The sequence below is a fragment of the Phascolarctos cinereus genome, unplaced genomic scaffold (genome assembly GCF_003287225.1).
Source record: "Phascolarctos cinereus isolate Bilbo 61053 unplaced genomic scaffold, phaCin_HiC Scaffold_4;HRSCAF=312, whole genome shotgun sequence".
In the NCBI taxonomy this organism is placed as follows: domain Eukaryota; kingdom Metazoa; phylum Chordata; class Mammalia; order Diprotodontia; family Phascolarctidae; genus Phascolarctos; species Phascolarctos cinereus.
Window position 1 is genome coordinate 700,270,348 of NW_027555847.1, and position 19,364 is coordinate 700,289,711.

The 19,364-nt window shown below is 45.2% G+C and overlaps 1 protein-coding gene across 4 annotated transcripts in view; it reads right to left on the reverse strand.

Moving 5' to 3' along the window:
• The window catches only part of TMEM116 (transmembrane protein 116), a 47,207-nt gene that overhangs the window by 23,230 nt on the left and 4,613 nt on the right, over positions 1–19,364 (reverse strand). For 3 of the 4 annotated variants that reach the window (XM_078154314.1, XM_078154318.1, XM_078154317.1), the window contains exon 4: positions 6,235–6,366. The exons of the other annotated variant lie outside the window; for it this stretch is intronic. In XM_078154314.1, the coding sequence (XP_078010440.1) occupies positions 6,235–6,366 (132 nt within the window). The remainder of the gene's footprint in view (positions 1–6,234; positions 6,367–19,364) is intronic. 4 annotated transcript variants of the gene reach the window in all.

A 19,364-nucleotide genomic window follows, 5' to 3' on the forward strand; every position in this document is an offset into this window, starting at 1 on the left:
GGGTCTGGAGTCAAGACCAGAATTCAAATCTGGTCTCAGACGCTTCCTAGCTACGTGACCCTGGGCAAGTCACTTCACCCTGTTTGCCTCAGTTTCCTCATCTGTAAAATGAGCTGGAGAAGGAAATGGCAAAACACTCCAGTGTCTCTGCCAAGAAAACTCCAAAGAGTCAGACACAACTGAAAAATGATTAAACGATATCCTCTTTTACCTGGACCATTGCAGTCTCCTCCGCGATGGTCTCTTTGCCTCAGGTGTCTGCCTACTCTAATCCAGCCTCAGTACACTCACCAGAATGATTCACCGTCCACTCTGTGACACCGCCTTCCAGCGGTGATTGTTATTTCTTCATCCTGAACCTCATTTTCCAATGTACTGATTTCCCCAAGTCCCCATCTGTGCCCATCATTACTCGGAAGTCATGTCAGCCAACCTCCTTTGGAGGACTTTGGGAGCATCTTCGTAAAACCTCTCTGCTTCTTCATCCTCTACTAGGGATGCAGGACTCATGAGTTTGTTTAAGGTGACGTCTTTGCCACTAACCTTATAAACATCACAAGGCAGAGTGACCTTGCTTTATGCAATTGATATAATCCCCCCAAATCCTATATCCTCTGACTCATTTTTCAAATGGATACCTTTTGTTTGTACATCGACTTTATTTAGAGCACTGGGCCTGATGTCTTCCTGAGTTCAAATCTAGCCTCAGACACTTATTAGCTGTGTGACCCTGGGCAAATCACTTCACTTTGTTTGCCTCAGTTTCCTCATCTGTAAAATGAGCCAGAGAAGGAAATGGCAAACCACGCCAGTATATTTGCCAAGAAAACCCCAAATGGGGTCACAAAGAGTCAGACACAACTGAAATGACTCACCAATAAAATCACATTTAAGTAGCATTTTCAGATTCACAACGTTTTATAAATATCATTTCATTTTATCCCTCATGACAACCCAGTACCCCTGGCAGTTGTGTTGGTGCTGTTGTTGCTATTTTACAGATGAGGAAACTGAGGCAGACGGCAGATAAGTCTGTATAGCTATAGGGAGGTAGTACTGCCTTTCAGAGCTTCCCTGTCCTGTTCTCTTAGCATAGGCGGTCTTGGTTTAAGAGGCTCTCCTGATACTGTGCCACTCCCAGGTCTAGGGGCTCTCCACCATCCACTTATAGAAACAAGGAGTTCCCTGTGTGACTGATCACCTGAGGCTAAGCTGGCTAAGTCAGCCCTACTTCTCAAGAGCAGCCAGGACCAGCCCAAAGGCAGGGAAGTTGGTCTAAACCTTGCCAGAGTTCTGAGATAATTCTGCCTTATTTCTGTCTCTCCCTCTGGAGGGTATCTTTCAGGATTCCATTCAAGAAAGCTCTCTGTGGGTTCAGTTTTGAAACTAAAATTGTCAGCTTTGGGGGAAAGGCTGTGGAAGAGCCTCTCAGCTCCCCAACCTCTCTTCCTCCCTTCTTCCCCTCACCCCGAATGGCAGTGGAGTCCCAGAATCTCCAAGCTGGAAATGTCTTCAGAGGTCATCTGGTCCATCCTCACTGCACAGATGAGGAAACTGAGGCCTTGGGAAAGATCATAGCTCTGAGCTGGAAGGGACCTCTAAGGCCATGTAATCCAGCCCATTAGGATATCCCAAACCAGTAGTGACCCTGGGCCTCAGTTTCCTCACCTGTAAAATGGGGTGGTTGGACTAGGGGACCCTCTCCAGAGCTGTGATCCTATGATGCTATGACCTCTCTGGGCCTCAGTTTCTTCATCTGTAAAATAACAGGGTTGGACTAGATGCGAAAAAGGAGCAAAATTATTTGTTATCGTTCAGTCGTTTTGGTCATGTCCGACTTTTCATGATCCCACTTGGGGTTTTCTTGGCAGAGATTCAGGAACAGTTTGCCATTTCCTTCTCTAGCTCATTTGACAGGTGAGGAAACTGAGGCAAACACGGTGAAGCAACTTGGCCAGGGTCACCAAGCTAGGAAATGTTCGAGGCTGGAATTCAACTTGGGAAGATGAGTCTTCCCTACTCCAGGCCTGCCACGCTACCCACGGCACCACCTAGCTACAAAATTAGTAGAATATCTTAAAAGAAAATATGAGTGAAGGAAAAAGCCTTAATATTCAATGAAATGGACAAAAAGAAATGAAAATCCTGCCCTGCTATAGGATGCACCTATTCCCTCAGAGCATTAAATGAGGCAGTTAATGCACCAGACCATAACGTGAGGAATACATAAACACTTTATCTTAAAGATTTTAGCTTTTTGTTCAGTTGTTCGCTCTTTAAGGGAAGAAAAGAAAAATAAGCTAGAGGGATGGTTTTCTTTTTTTGTATTTGTTTCCCCAGAGCCAAGCCCAGGGCCCCCAAGGCTCTTTCCTGGACCCTCTTCTCTTTTGAGGCCTCTCACCAATCAATCTCATCAGCTCCCATGGGCTCCACAACCATTTCTGTGCTCTCTATACCCAGCTCCAGACTTTCTCCTTGAGCTCTGGAATCGCCAACTGCCTTTTGGACATTTTGAACAAGATCTTGTTTCATAAGCGTCTCAAACATGAGCTAAATAGAACTCATGTTTCTGTCAAAATCCTCCTCACTTCCAAATTTCCCCAATTTGTCAAATAAACCACTATCCTTCCAGGCATCCAGACTTTCAACTTTGATGTCATCTTTAATTTCTTTTTTTTAATTACTCTTTTTAAAAAATGTATATTTGAGGAAGCTAGGTTGCACAGTGGATAGAGCTCTGGCCTTGGAGTCAGAAGTTCCTGAGTTCAAATCCGGCCTCAGACACTTGACACTTACTAGCTGTGTGACCTTGGGCAAGTCACTTAACCCTGATTGCCTCACCCCCCCCAATTTATTTTTCTAGTGGAACCTGGATTGCATTACTATTTTTTAATTTACATTTTCCAATTTTAATCATTGGAGGCAACTAGATAGCCCAATGGATAAAGTGCTGGGCCTGCAGTCAGGAAGACCCCAGTCCAAATCTGACTGCATACATTTCCTAGCTGTGTGACTCTGTGCAAGTCACTTAACCCTGTCTGCTTCAGTTTCCTCAACTGTAAAATGAGCTGCAGAAGGAAATGGCAAACCACTCCAGTATCTTTGCTAAGAAAACCCTAAATGGGGTCAAGGACAGTTGGACGTGACTCAAGAACGACCCTTTCAGAGCTCTTAAAATAAACCAGATTCTTATTTGTCTTGGGAGGTTTAGGTGGGCCCTTAACTCTTAAGGCAGGGGCAGAATAGCTAACATTTATATAAAACTTACTATGTGCCAGGCACTGTGTTAAGCCCTTTACAATTAGCACTTCATTTGGTCTTCACAACAACCCTGGGAGGGAGGTAATGTTATTATCCCTGTTTTACAGATGAGGAAGCTGAGGCCAACAGGAGTTACGTAACTTGCCCAGGGTCACACAGCTAGGAAGGGTCTGGGGTCACATCTGAACTCAGGCCTTCCTGACCACAGGCCCAGTGTTCATGTGCTGGTAAATGTTTAATAGCCAGTTTTTCCAAAGGGGAAAAAAAACCCTGTGTTGTTAATATTTTCTCCATCAGTTGAACTCTAGACAATCAAAAAAACACGAAATCAAACCTTAATTTGTAGCATTTGTAGATTTCCAAGTTATAAGTTCTCAGACTGAAAATTTGACCATTGGCTCTCACAGCCAGAACCAGCAGCCTGCAGCACATCCCTGCTATAGCTGAGGATTCTATTGTCATTAAGCTGCCTTGCTGGTCTGAGAACTGATTCTAGTGGGATTCTCAATAGATCAAGATTGGACGTAAGTCAGCATTGGACAGATGAGCCACAGACTGACCTGAGGCCAAGTTTAGAAACGGTCAACAGGTAGAAACCCTCCTTTCCTTCAAAACACGGCTCAGCCACCATCTGCCACATAAGGCCTTACCTGAACCAAACAACCCAGCACTCTCTCTCTCTCTTCCTCTCTCTCCTCCTCCCAATTCTGTTACTCAGGACCCGTGTGTTGTGATTTTGGGGTCCCAGCACACTTAAACCTCTAGACCTCATCAAGATCACGTGATCCCCCTCAGTTTACCTTCTAGGCCTCGCCCCAATCTACCTTTCCCTTTTTCTTCTTTCTGACCTCTGTAATGCGGGTGAATTGTTGCTCTGGTCCAACTTAACTCTCCATCTCCCAGTCTTTGCACCGGCCATTCCCTGGGCCTGGAGTGTCCTCACTCCCTGCCTCTGCCTCAGAGAAGCCCTCTTTCCCTTCAGAGATGCTCCAGCACCCCCTTCTTCCCACAGGAGGTTTTTCCTGACTATTAGAACTCTCCCAGGCCCTCACCCCATTTACCTTTTGATTTTTTATCTATTTATTTATGCACATATCATCTCTCCCAGAACATAAGCTCAAGATAGAGACAGCTTCATTTTTTTATCTCTAGATCCCTAAGGCCCAGCAATGTTCCTGTTCTCTGACAGGCGGAGTGATTCCCACCTTGGCTTATTTAACAGCTTGGGGCTGAGGACAGGGCTGTGGCCAGGGCAGGGACACTGGAGGCCTTGTCTGCCCTGTCTGTGCCCCTCCTAGGGAATGCTGACCATGGTCAATGATTGTCTTCCTATTTTCCAGCTCAGTGACACAGCCCACGTGCTCTGGCTCCTCTACTCCGTCACTATCTCTTCCTCTCCTTTTAAAAGAATTATCTACTCCAAAGCCTCCAGAGCTCCAAGAGCACGCTCTTTCCTACTCCCTGAAATAAGGCTTCTGCTACAACCTCCCACTCTCCATTCTCTTGAAATTGCTCTCCAAAAGGCAACTGGGAGGCTTAGTGGATAGAACACTAAGCCTGCGGTCAGGAGGATCTGAGGTCAAATGTGGCCTCAGACACTTATTAGTTGTGTGACCCTGGACAAGTCATTTAACCTCAGTTTCTTCAACTATAAAATGGGGATAAATGAGAGCATCTTCCTCCCATGGTTGTTGTGAGGATCAAACGAGATTATAATTGTAAAGCCCTTAGCACAGCTAAGTAAGCACTACAGAAATGATAGCTATTATTATTATCATTCAAAGAGGTAGCTGGGTGGGTCAGTGGGTACAGCACTGGGCCTGGAATTAGGAAGACTTGAATCAACTCTGGCCTCAGGCACTTCCTAGCTGTGTGATCCTGGCAAAATCACTGAACCTCTGTTTGCCTCAGTTTCTTCAACTGCAAAATGGGGATACCAATAGCACCTACCTCCCAGGCTGTTGTGAGGATCAAATGTAATATCTGTAAAGTGCTTAGCACTATGTGCCAGGCACATAGAAGATGCTATAGAAATGTTAGCTACTGGGGCAGCTAGGTGGCACAGTGGATAGAGCACTGGCCCTGGAGTCAGGAGGACCTGAGTTCAAATCTGGCCTCAGACACATAACACTTACTAGCTGTATGACCCTGGGCAAGTCACTTAACCCCATTGCCTAGTCAAAAAAAATGCTATTATTATTATTATCACTATTATTATTATTCAGATGTCCTTCAAATCATCCAATCTAGTGGCTTTTTTTTCAGGCCTCCTCCTCCTTGCTTCTCTGAAGCCTTGGCCACTTGACCACCCCTTCCTCCTTCCTTCTCTCTCTCTCTCTCTCTCTCTCTCTCTCTCTCTCTCTCTCTCTCTCTCTCTCTCTCTTTCTTCCCCCTTCTTGTGACTTTAGGTGTGTTACACCTTTCCTGTTCTCCATCCGACTCTTAGTTACCACTTACAACTTCCCTCAATGGTCCCTTGCAGCACAGGGGATAATGCACTGGACTTAGAGTTAGGTAGACTTGAGCACTAATCCTGCTCAGCCCCATCTCTTGGGTGGGAATTATAACATCACCTACCTCCCAGAGTTGTCATAAGGATCAAATGGAATATATTACCCTCATAATGCCCTTTGCAAACCTTAAAATGCTACAGAGATGTTGGCTATTAAAACCTTCTGCCTTTATCAGCTATTGGCACTATGCCTGACACCCTTAGTCCGCATGCCCTGGACACACAAAAGATTCATTCTGTCTGTAGGCTGCTGGGCAGGATATTGTGACCTGTTGGCTAATAGTGAGAGATGAGCAAAGTTGACCAGGTGATCTACTCCAGAAATAAGATGGTGAGCTTTGGGGACCAAATGAAAGAGTTGGCAGACCCCTCCCTAGGAGGCAATCATCCCATCCTGGCTTCCTGTTCCCATCTCAGGAAGTCCCGCCTTGTCAGGTGAGTGGCCACCTGGGCAGACTCACCTGGCCTGTGGTTTGAAGGTTATAACAGACAACGTCCTCTTTGGCCATCGGGGTCCCGTACAGCAGAGCCCCCAGGAGCCAACACGTCCCCAGAAGTAGGTCCGAGAAACTCAAACACAGAAGTGGCCTCACCTGTCAAAGCAAAGGGAGGCATCTTTATGCAGGAAGTGGAGAGAGCTTCCAAAACTACTCAAAGGGTTTCCAGTAAGGTATGGGTTGCATTAGGTGACCTTTGAGGTCCCATCCAACTCAGTCTGTAGGAATGGACCCTCATTCATTATTCAATTAGCTATTATTATTACTATTATTAGTTTTGGCAAGGCAATTGGGGTTAAGTGACTTTGCCCAGAGTCACACAGCTAGTTAAGTGTCAAGTGTCTGAGGCTGGAATTGAACTCAGGTCTTCCTGCCTCCAGGGCCAGTGCTGTATCCACTTCAACATCTAGATACACCTTCAGTTATCCATTATAATGGACCAATGTATTGTTCAAAAAATATTTATCAAGCACCTACTATGTACCAGGCACTTTGGTAAGCACTTAGGACACAAAGATGGGCAAAAGATGGTCCCAGCCCTCAAGGTGCTCCCAGGCTAATGACAACTGTGTACAAACAAGATGTGTAGAGATAAATTTGAAATAGTCACTAGAGGGCAATTAGGAAGAGTGAAGAGAGAGAATTTATGTATTAAGACTTAGTTAGAGAGAATTACAAAGGGTTGAGAAAGGCTTCCTGTAGAAGGTGGGATTTTAGCTGAAACCTGAAGGAAGCCAGGGAGACCAGGAGGCAGAGGTGAGGAGGGAGGGCATTCCAGGCATGAGGGCTGGCCAGTGCAAATGCCTAGTGTCAGGAGATGGAGTGACTTGACCAAAGGAGGCCATTGTCATGGAATCACAGAGTAGGGAAGAAAGAGGAAGGTGTGAGAAGATTGGAAGGAGGAGGCAGGTTACAAGGGGGTTTGAACAGCAAACACAAGGTTTTACATTCGATCATGGAGGGCCCGAGGAGCCACTGGAGTTTACTGAATAGAGAGATGATAGGATCAGAGTAGTGCTTTAGGAAGATGAGCTTGACAGTTGAGTGAAGGATTGATTAGAGTGGAGAGAGCTTGGTGGCAGTGACAGAGGAGAGAAGTGTATGTATAGAAAAGGTGCCAAGAGGCAGAATGCTCAACATTTGGCAACAGATTAGGTACAGGGAATGAAAGAGAATGAGGAGTCCAGGATGACACTTGGTTTGGTGGTGTGGGTGACTGGGATCATGATGATGCCCTCAACAGTGATAGGACATGAGGAAGAGGGGAGGGTTGGGGGGATGCTGATGGATCTGGTTTTGGAGATGTTGAGTTTAAGATGTCTAGGAGACATCCAGTTTGAGATGTTGAACAGGTGGTTAGTTGTCGATGTGACACTGGAGGTTAAGAGAGAGTTTAGGGCTGGAAAAAGATGCCAGAATCATCAGCATCGAGATGACTATTGAGGCTGACAAGATCACCTGTAGACAGAGAAGTGGAACCCAGGCAGAGACTTCCTTAGCAGACACCCACATTGAATGGACATGACCTGGACAAACATCCAGCAAAGGCAAGTGAGAAGAAGTGGTCCAACAAGTAAGAGGAAATCCAGGAGAGAGCAGTGTCATGAAAACTAGATCGATATAGAAGTCCTCCAAGATCGACAATGAAATGATGGGACTGGGGGCAAAATATCCCCGAGGGAAACTGTAGAAAGAGAAGAGGCCTGAGATAAGAGCCTTGGGCAATGTCAAAATTAAGGACATAGAGGAAAAGAACCCAGAGACAGAAGAGGAACAGGAGACGACGACAACTCAGGAAGACAGGTGAAGTGGACTTCAGGGCAACAGATGTGAGTAGGGAGAAAATTGATGGCATTTCCTCTCATCATGGGAAGGCCCTCAGATATGTTTTCAGTCAAATAGGAGCTGAGGCCATTTGTTTTGAGTGATGGAAGGAAAGAGCAGGGATAAGACCTTTGATTTAGAGCAAAAGTCAAGGAAGAGGATATATCAGAAAATCTTCAAGTCTGACAGGATCTCATGACCATACAATCCAACCCTTTCTCCAAGAAGAATTCCCTCCAAAAAACCCTCAACAAGTGCTCATTCAACCTTTGCCTGAAGACCTCCTGTGAGAGGGAGCCCACTACTCTTCTGTCTCACTGTCTCCCTCAAGTCACTTTCTCATGTCCTTTCTTACCTCCCAGGGCAGCCCATCCCACTTTGGGATGGTTCTAATCATTAAGAAGTTGTGCTAAGGCTAAACCTGCCTCCTTGTAATTTCCACCCAATGCTTCTAGTTCTGTCCTCTGAGGACAAGTTGAACAAAGATAATCCCTTTTCTACACAACAGACATGAAGACCACCATCATGCCCTCCCATCTTTTCTTCTCCAGGCTTTGACATCCCTAATTCTTTCAACCAATCCTTCTATGGCATGAACATGAACCCCTTTACCATTCTGGATGGCACAGAGTAGATGCCTAATGAATTGATTAATTGATTTGTTACTTATCCTCCTCTGAGCACTGGAATCATAGAATTTTAGGCCTGAAATGGAGCTCAGTGACCATCTTGTCCAACCCATACCTCCAAAAAGGAATCTCTGCTTCAGCATATCTGACATGCTCTTCTAGGCTCTTTTTCTAAACTTTGGAGAGGACCAGTTCAGAACCTCCCAGGCAAGCCATTCTACTTCTGGACAACTCATTGTTCAGAAACTTTTCCTGACTTCAAATCTAAATTTCCCTCTTTGTACCTTCTGTCCTTGTTCCAAAGAGAATAAGAATAATCCCATGTGATAGCCCTACGAATACTGAAGATACCTTTCATGGCTCGCGTGGGTCTTCTCCAGGCATTTAAGCATCCCCAGTGTCTTCAGATGACCTGGACTCAAGGCCTTTCACCATTCTGGCCACCTTCCTGTGGATGTTCTCTGACATATAAATATCTTTCATGAAATGTGGCTCCCAGGACTGAACGTAGTCCTCCAGATGGGCTCGGACTAGGGCAGAGTGCAGAGGGCCCATCACCTCCTTACCCTAGATGCTATGGTTTTCTTAAGGTAGCCTAAGATAAGGTTAGCTGTTTTGGCTACTTCGTCATAGGGTTGAGTTTGCCATCCCCTTCTTCACATGAACTGTTGCCCTCCTCCATTTTGTACTCATGAAATTGACTTTCTGAAACCAGGTGTAAGATCTGATATTTATCCTAATTAAATTTCTTCCTAATTAAGCCCAGTGTTTTTTGCTTGGCAAACTTTTTTTTTTTTGGCAACTTTGCTCTGCCATAAGAGGGAAATATGGTATACTGGAAAAGAGGACTGGACTTGGAATCATAGAAGCTGGATTGAAATCTTGGCTCTGATATTTATTGTGCAACCCTGGGCAAATCACTTAATATCTCTGGGACTTAATCTACTCTTCTGTAAAAATGTAAGTTCAAATCTGCTCTCAGACACTTCTTAGCTGTGTGACCTCAGACACGTCACTTAACGTCTCTTTGCCTCAGTTTCCTCACTGTAAAATGGGAAGAATAATAGCACCTACTTCCTAGGGTTGTTGTAAGGATCAAATGAGTTTATATTTGTTAAGCACGAAGCCCAGTGCTTGGCACATAATAGGAGCTTAACAAATGCTTATTTCCTTTCCTGCCCACTCCCCAACAAGAATTTCATGAAAGCTTTTCTATCACATTGTGCTATAATCTGCATTCACAGCCTTTCCCTGATCGACCAGTCTAGCAACCCTGTCAAGGCAGGAAATGAAATGAGGCTGCCACAACCTGTAATTGATAAAGCTGTGTGCTTAACATTCTGTGATCATTTCTTCCTTTTCCAAATGTTCACTAACCATCCTTTTCAAGATCCATCCTAGAATTTGACCAAGAATCAAAGTCAAGTTGTCTGGCCTCTAATCTCCATTCTTTCCCTTTTTTTCACATTGGGACAACATTTGCCCTTCTCCAATCCTGTGGTACTTTTCCACTCCCCATGATCTCTCAAAGACTGACTCATAACCATAGCTGAGGAAGCCTCGCATCTATCAGTTCTTTGGTCTTCATCGGGGCAAGGTGTCAAACTCAGGAAGGACAGGTAGGGACTCTCTTAACATCTCCCTAATCATCTTGACTACCAAGTCCCTGTTAGCCCTTTCATTCTGTCCTTTCCAGTCCACAGGGCATCCTCCTTAGCTGAGAAAACAGGAACAAAATGAGGACCTGCCCCCTGAATGTCTGCAGCATCTTGGTTAACACTGGGTAGGAGTTGCATGAGGATTATTTTTGGAGTGTCAAGTTTTAACACTGCAGTCTTCAGTGAGAGAGAACTCAATTTGTGTGTCTGGGCGACACATCTTCCAGAAGTATCCCCTTGCAGGTTGCTTTCCTCCACTTACTTTCTCCCAAAATAGCTGGAGATCTGAGGTCCAAATAGCTAATGTTGTCTTAAGCTTCCAGGTCCTTGGAGGTGAGAGTCATACCATGCTCTGCCCCAGCCAGACAACATCTAGAGTTCTGTGCTCAACTCAGTGCTGGGCACGATAGTTTTTTTCCAGGCTAGTTGTGAGGTTCAAATGCGATCACATTCCCGAAGCAGTTTGCAAACTTTCTTGTGCTCTATAAATGCTACTGTGTTCCATCCACCATGCCAAGAGCTGGTGATACAAAGACAAGCACAAAGCTGTCCCTGGTTCTCTTGAGCCAGGAAACTGATTCAGTTTTTGATACCCTCTCAGCCACCTCAGTTGCCTGTCCTCTCTGATTGGAGGCCTGGAAGGTGGAGCAATAAGCTCTTCCCAAATCCTTCCCGCCTAGAAGGCTCAGATGTGAACTTCCCAGGTAAGTCTCAGCTGGTCTGCCTGGTTTTGACTCCATGGAATATCATGGCTCAGTCCCCCAGCCCTGTGCTGGGTGCCCCTTGGTACATCCCCTTGTCATCTTCCTTCTGTGTGCTGTCTTCCCCCATTAGATTGTAAACTCCTTAAGGGCAAGGATTGTCTTTCTTTTTTCTTATTTTCATCCCCAGCACTGCTTGACCCACTGCATGAGTTTAATGAATGGATTGAATTACTAAGGAAAAGCAAACTGACACATTCGGAGATCCCACTGAGCTGTGATATGTCCCGAGCATACTGCTGTTAATGGATGAGAAATTAAAACCAAATAATAAAGTGTAAAGCTAAGGGAGGTGGGGACAAGGCTTCTAAGAGCAAGAGTGTGAGTGGTCACAGCTCCAGGAAACCGCTCTGTTTGCCCAGGGAGTTGTTGGGAAGAGAAATGTAGCAGAGGCCCCAGGCAAGGACGGGAGGGGTGCAGAAAGTGCCCATCTGTGCTCAGGTGGAAAACCACCTGTTCTGTAAACTGGAGATAAGAATCTGATCAACCATCCACAAGTATTTATTCAATCCCTACTGTGTGTACCATCCCAGTCCCAGGGAGGCCAGGTGCAAAGAAGGAGAAAACATGGCTATAAGGGGAAACTATGAAAATATTAAAAACAAACTTACACAAAAGCTTTGAATGCAATAGAATGTTTGCACAGCCCTTTATTTTAAGCTAAGAACAATGTTAGGAATTAAGTAAACAGGAAGTCTGCTCAAATTTGGCCCAGAGCTATACCCTGGGAGGGTCAGGGCCCAGAATCATCTTGAGTAAGATGGGAGGGGAAAGGAAGGTGCCAATCTAGGCCAAATCTGGCTGTCTACCCCTCTCCCTTCAAACATTTTTATCTGGATGAATTCAGGCTAAAAATGCAGCAAGGTAGAGTTGAAAAATGGCTGTGCTTTAATTGAAGAATCACAGAGGTGGCTGAGTCCATCCGTAACTAAACGAAAGACCCCTCTCCCCTACATTACTAATAAGTGGTCATTCACACTTTGCTTTATAGACCTCCACTAGAGATTTCCCTCCCCGCTAAGGCAGTCCATTCACTAACAGTAGTGCTTCCTTGTGGACTTAAGAGTGAGAGCTCTGACTATGATTGGACTCGATCCTCAGCTCTGCTATTTACTGTCTACATGACATTAATCGAGTTGTCACTTCCTCTCCTCTGGCCAAGGGTGTGTTGATAAAAGTATAACAACCAGGCCTTTTTCAGGGAAGAAATTGGAGGCGCCTACACTTTGAAGTTTAATTGCATTGTCAGCACTTTATTAAGTGTAGACAGTAGACTTCACAAAGTCTCTATTCTAGACAAGCAATAAATCAGGCCTCATTTGTAGTGATTTCTGAGGAGTAAATGCTCACACTGAAAACTGAACAATGCTAAGCCTGTTAGAACTGTTCCAGCACACTCTCGCCTCAGGGTTTCAGGTTTTGTGCCTGTGAAATGAAGGGATTGCACCAAATTCCCTTTAAGGTAGTGCTACAAACCCTGGATCTGAAGACTGGGGAGCTGGGTTCAGACCTTGGGCAAGTCATTGACAACCATTCACCAACCCTTTACCTTCCCCCCATCCCAGGCCTTAGTTTCCTCATCTGCAAAAGGAGGGGATTGGACTGAATGGCCTCTAAGGCCTCTTCTAATACTAAATCTGGGATCCTGGGATCCTTTCAACTCTAAACTCTGTAGCAAATCAGCCATATCTATCAGCAAGCAATTATTAAGCACCTACTAAGTACCTAATGTGGTCAGCTAGATGGCACCATGGTACACAGAATACCGTGTTTGGAGTCAGAAAGACTCATCTTCGTGAATTCAAATCCCACCTCAGACACTTAGTAGCTGTGTCACTTCATTCTGTTTGCCTCAGTTTCCTCATGTGTAAAAGGGCTGGAGAAGGAAATGGCACACCATTTCTGGCTCTTTGCCAAGAAAACCCCAAAGGGGGTCAGGAAGAGTTGGACACGGCTGAAATGACTTAACAAAAAGAAGTGCCTCATGCTGGGAAGACAAAGACCAAAGCTAACTAGCCCCTGCCCTCGAGGAGCTTACATGCCAGTGGGGAGTACAATCTATTCACAATCTGTACCAAAGAAATACAAAATCGTTTTTTGTAGGGCGAAGGAGTAACACCTAGGCAAGCAGAAAAGGTGTCTTGAAGGAGGTGGCCCTTGTGCTGGGCCGTGGGCTAAGAGGAAGAGTTGAGGAGGGAGGGAATTCCAAGCATGGGGGACAGCCAGGACAAAGGTCCAGAGGCTGGAGGTGAGATTCCATGCTCTGAGAACAAGTAGAACTATTTGGCGGGAAAGAGAGTAAATAAGGGAGAATCATATAAAATCAGTCTGGAAAACAGGCTAGGGGCAGATGGTGGAGGGCTTGTCATCAAAAGGATCATAGATTTGGAGCTGGAAGATGCCTTAGAAGGTCATTGAACATAACCTTATTTCATAGAGAAGGAAGCTTGGACACTAAGAAGTTAAGCACCAACTTGCCCACGGTCTAAGGCAGGATTTGAACCCAGGCTTTCCTTATTCTAAATCCAATGCCATGCCTACTGTGAAGAATTTGCATTCCTTCAGACAGGCAAAGAGAGTCCTTGAAGCTTCTTCAGCAAGGGATTGACAGGATGACTTAGAATCCATGAAGGTCATGCAGGCTTTTAGAGAAGGGAGAAACTTAGGGCTGAGAGGCCAAAGTGGAGGCTGTTGCAATAATCTAGGCAAGAGACGATGAGGTCAGAATGAGGAGGGTTGTAATGTGTGTAGAAAGAAAGCTGCAGATACAAGAAATACTGTGGAAGTCAAATCAAGAAGACTTGGCAACTGGAGGGGTGAGGGAGAGGGAAACACGGATGACTCCTAGGTTGCAAATCTGGGGGTCTGGAAGAATGGAGGAGTCTTAGATGGAAAAGGGAAGAGGAGAGTGGATTCATGGAGAAAGGATTCTGTTTTGTTCATGTTAATTTGGAACATTTCTGGCAATCCATTGGGAAGATGTCCATCAAGTTGTTGGAGATTTAGAACTGGAACTTGGGAGGGAACTGAAAGCTGGATATGTGGATTTGGGAGGTGCCTGAATGAAGAGAGTTGAATCCATGGGAGCTGATGAAGAGAGAGGAGAGAAGAGATAGCCCTGGATTCTGCCATTGCTTAGGGGTTTAGGACATGGGCAATGGCCCTGCAAAGGAGACTGAGAAGGAAAGTTCAGACAGGTAGGAAGAAAACCATAACAGAATAATGTCATGGAAGGTCAGCCATGATGAGGTCTGGTCATCAAAGTCAGAAGCTAGATAGAAGCCTAGAAGACTGAGGAAAACCTTTGGCTTTAGCAATAATGACATCACCGGTCACCTCTCAGACAGCAATTTCAGGAGTGGAAATGGAAGCCAGATTGCAAGGACTTGAGAAATAGGAAGTGAGAGAGGGGGAGTAGAAGCCACAAAGGTAAACGGCTTTTTCTAGGATCACAGAACCATTGCTTTAGAGTTGGAAGGAAACTTAGAAGACATCAAGTCAAACTTCATTTTACATTTGAGGAAACTGAGACCCAGAGTAATCCAATGACTTGTCCAAGCTTACCGAGATAGTAAATAGCAAAGGCAGAATTCAAACCCACGCCCTCTGTCTCCAAATCCAGTACTCCAGCTGGCTGTGAAGGGAAGGGTTGATTACGCAGGATGGTGGCTTAAAGGGATCTAGGTTCAAGGGAAGCTGTTCAGCAGGATGGAGGAGACCTGGGAGTGGTCTTGGGCAATAGGGAGGTAGCCATGGATAAGGAGAGATTGAAAATTCTGAAGGCAGTGGGGACAAAGAAGGATGGAAGGGACAAGCTAGAGAAGGAAAAGAGAAATGATGGGATCAAAGGCCCAAGTAGAGAAACTGCCATTGGTAAGGAGAAGGATCACACCTTCCCCTGAGACTGAAGCAAAGGAAGAGAGAATGAGGACATAGTGAGCGTCTGGAATTGGGGAGAGGAGGGAACTCCCAATGGATGGCCCCAATCTTTTCAGGGAAGTCGAGATCCTCTGCCAATAAGCAGGTGGGAGAAGGGGGTGGAGAGGGCTTGGGAACAGAGGAGAAGATTTAGGAGTTTTATAGCAGCTCAAAATCCTGGCTGTCCTCGAAGTTCAAGCAGTCTTGGCAGGAGAGCTGGGGAGACAGAAGTTAAGTGTCTGGCCGCTTCCTTCTTTCCTTCCAGCTCCCTTCTGAGTCACCAGCCAGTCAGCAAGTTCCACAGCAACCCCTAATTCTCGAAAATTGCACAGTCTAGGCATTCATCTTTAATGAAGGATCATGGTTTTAGATTAAGAAGGACCTTAGAGAAAATCAAAGGTAACTTTTCTAAAGTGCAGGTCTAATCATGTCACCCATTCACCCTCATTAAACTCCAACAGCTTCCTATTAAATCTGGGATCAAATATAAATTCTTTCACTGGCCATTCAAAACTCTTCACAACCTGGCCAAAACTACCTTTCCAGGCTGACCCCACCCCGCCCCAACCTTCCTTATTCTATGGTCCAGCCAAACTGTTTCTCATACAGATTTGCTGTTCATCACGCATTTCCCTCCTCCACGCCTTTGCACTGGCTGTTTCCCCTGCCTGGTATGTTGTCTCCCAATCTTGAATTCCTAGTTTTATTCAATATTCAACTAAAGAGTTATCTCCTACATGAGGCCGTACCCGATTCCACTTTCCAATGAATAATGCCCCCCAATTACATTGTATCTATTTTGTATATATCTATATCTGTGTCTATCTGTATGTTTTCTCTTTTGGTTAGATTGTAAACTCCTGGGACTATTTCATTAGAGTCTTTTTCCCCCAGTATCTAGCACAGTGCCTGGCACATAGTAAGCACTTAATAATTGCTTGTTGAAGGTTTTTTTCCCCTGGGAGGGGGTTGAAAAGAAGAAAAATAGATGTTCGATCACTGGAAACAAATAATTTTAAAAATGCTTGCTGATCGATTCAATCCAAGTTCCTCATTTTTCAGAGTTGGAAACTGAGGCCCAGAGAGGAAAGAAGATGCAAAGGAAATATGACAGAAATCCTGTCGTCCCTTGTTTCACAATCTAGCAGAGGGAACAAAACCATTACACACACCAAATGAAGAAACGAGCTGTTAGCAGTTGAGGGAGCAAAGATTCAAACCCAGGCCCTGGGCCTTCGGATCCAGCATCCTCCAGGATCTGTTTCTTGGTGCCTTCTTTGCTCAGCCTTAGGCCCATGCTGGATCAGAAGGTTGTGTTCCCTCTTTACTCGTGAAGAGCACTTCAGCCTTCCCTGAATCACGCTTGCACAGTCCTCGACCCACACCCGGACTCAGATTCCCACAATGGAAAGAAACATTAGGGAAGTCTGAGTCAGAGCTCAGTCATCGTCAATGATTGACTGACAAGAGTAGAAGATTCCTCCATCTGAGGGTCCTTTTCTAGTCCCCCAGTTTCCCATTTCCATCAGCATGAGTCAAATTGACCTTCCATAGAAGCTTCCCCTTGAAAGTGTCAGCAGAGTCTTCATTGATAGCTCTGATGTATCACTCTCCATGCTCAAACACCTTCCATGGCTCCCTATTACCTCTAAGATAAGATGTGAACATCTGTTTGGCAGTTAAAGCCTTTCTTGACCAGACTCCAGCCCCCTGTGGCGGCATCACAGTAGTGGATGGCCTCAAAGCCCCTGCCACCTCCCTGGGCAAGTTACTTAACCTTTCAGTTTTCTAAGTGACTCTCTAAGCCAGTGGTTCTCAAAGTGTAGCCCAGGGACCTCTGGGATTCTCCAAGACCCTTTCAGGGTCTCCATGAGGTCAAAACTACTTTCCTAATAATAGTAAGATATTCTAACTTCTAATATGGCATAGATAGAATCCACATAAACAAAAAAAAAGTTATTTAGGGTCCTCAATCATATTTAAAGGTATAAAGGGGTCCTGAGGACAAAAAAAAATTTGAGGAATACTGCTGGGTCAGCAAATTGCCCCCCCCCATGCCAATCTGTATTGGTAGAAGGTGCTTCCTCACCAAGGAGCTCCTTATACCACAAAAACAATAGGGCAGGTAGCTCCCCCGTCCACAACCAGACTCTGTGATAACTTTCCAATCTGCTTTCCTACTTCTCCCCCCAAGCGTCCTCTGTATTCCACGGGAATTGGCCTTCTCCCTGACATTCCGTCTGCCTCTGTCCATCCCTTTGCAAAGACCAGCCTCCATGCCCAGAATGTTCCCCTTCCTCACCTCTACCCAGAGCATCACTCAAAACACACACGCCAGCCCCCTCCTCCATGAGGTCTTTGCTGATGCCCCCTCTACCCACCCTCAGCACCCAAGGGCAGCTAGGTGGTGCAGTGGATAGAGCTCGGGGCCCAAAGTCAGGAAGACCCGAGTTCAAATGCAGCCTCAGACACTTACTATCTCTGTGACCCTGGGCAAGTCAATTTACCCTGTTTGCCTCAGTTTCCTCATTTGTAAAATGAGCTGGAAAAAGAAATGGCAAACCACTCTAGTATCTCTGCACAAAAAAAGCCCAGATGGATTCATGGAGAGTCAGACATGACTGAACAGCAAACTCACCCTGAAATTTCCTTGTGTTTACTTTCTATATTTTTATTTGCTCATATATACGCATTTCACATTTACTCATATGTGCACCGCATTATTTTTTCCCTTAGTACAGTGTTAGCTTTATGACAGCAGGACTGAGCCATTTTTTCTTTGCAGCCTAGCCCTTGGCACATAATTGAGGATTTATAAATGCTGATTGACTTGAATTAAATGGAACTGACCTAACTCTTGACTATTTCCCATCAATACCTGAGTATTTTAAGAATCATAGATTTCAGGGCAGCTAGGTGGTGCAGTGGACAGAGCTCCAGCCTTGGAGTCAGGAGGACACCGAGTTCAAATCCAGCCTCAGACACTTGACACTTATTAGCTGTGTGACCCTGGGCAAGTCACTTAACCCAAATTGTCTCACCAAAAAGCAAAAGAAAAAAAAAAGAATCCTAGGTTTCACTGGCCTAGGTTACCTTTCTGTGATATAGCTCCTACATCCTGCTACAGCTTGTAAGATGGTCTTTAAGAGCCACTGTGGCCAAAAATGTCATGCCTCTGAAGCCAACATGGTAATAAGTGTCTCTGAACTTCCTCGATGATCCTTGGATCACAAACAGTTCATGTATCTCTGGGTCAAAACCCATTCATCACACATGAGATAGCTCTAATCATTAAAAGGTTTTCCTTGCATCAAGTACCAATTTGTTGTTGTTCAGTCTTTATAGATGTGTCCAACTCTCCCTGACCCCACTTGGGGTTTTCTTGGCAGAGATCCTGGAGCGATTTGCCATTTCCTTCTGCAGCTCATTTTACAGATGAAGAAACTAAGGCAAACAGGGCGAAGTGACTTGCTCAGCTAGTAAGTATCTGAGGTCAGATCTGAACTCAGGAAGATGAGTCTTCTTGACTCTAGGCTCTGTACACTAGGGTGCCATGTAGCTGCTCAAGTGTCACTCTGCCTTTCTGCAACTTCCACCCCACCTCAGTCTCCTCGTTAGTGAAATAGAATTATAGAGTATCCTGATGCAAAGGAGTGAGTGCTAGACTTTGAGCCAGAGGACGGGGATTGAATTCCAACTCTGCCACTTATTTGAGGCAGAAACTGAAGCCAGGCCTCCCAATAAAGCCACGTGGTACAGTGGATAGAGCATTGGATTTGGGCTCAGAGGTCCTGGGTTCCAATCTAACTCCTCCTGTGTGATCCAGGACAATGTCAACAAAAATAAGAGATAACATTCATACAGTGCTTTCAAGTTTGCAAAGCAGTTAACATATTATCTCATCTGATCCCCACAACAAAGGAAGACCCACTTGTGAGTTAGGGAGGGGTCAGTCCTGTCTTTCTGGATTTTATCTAGAAACCCATCATTCTGAAAGATGAAGACTTGGAAACTCACACCTCCTCAGATCATTTCTCTCCGTGGCGTCATAAAGTCATCATATCCCTTGCTTGGGTACCACCTCCCTCCCACCTTCCTTCCTCCTATCCCTTTTCAGCTTCTTTTTCTGTGTTGTCTCCCTCCCCCCAGTAGACTGTAAGCTCCTTGAGGGTAGGGACTGTCTTATGCCTTTTTTTTGGTATCCTAACACTTAGCACAGTGCCTGGCATATAGTAGGTGCTTAATAACTGTTTATTGACTCTGATACTCCCCCTATTTTACAAATGAGGAAACTGAGGCTCATA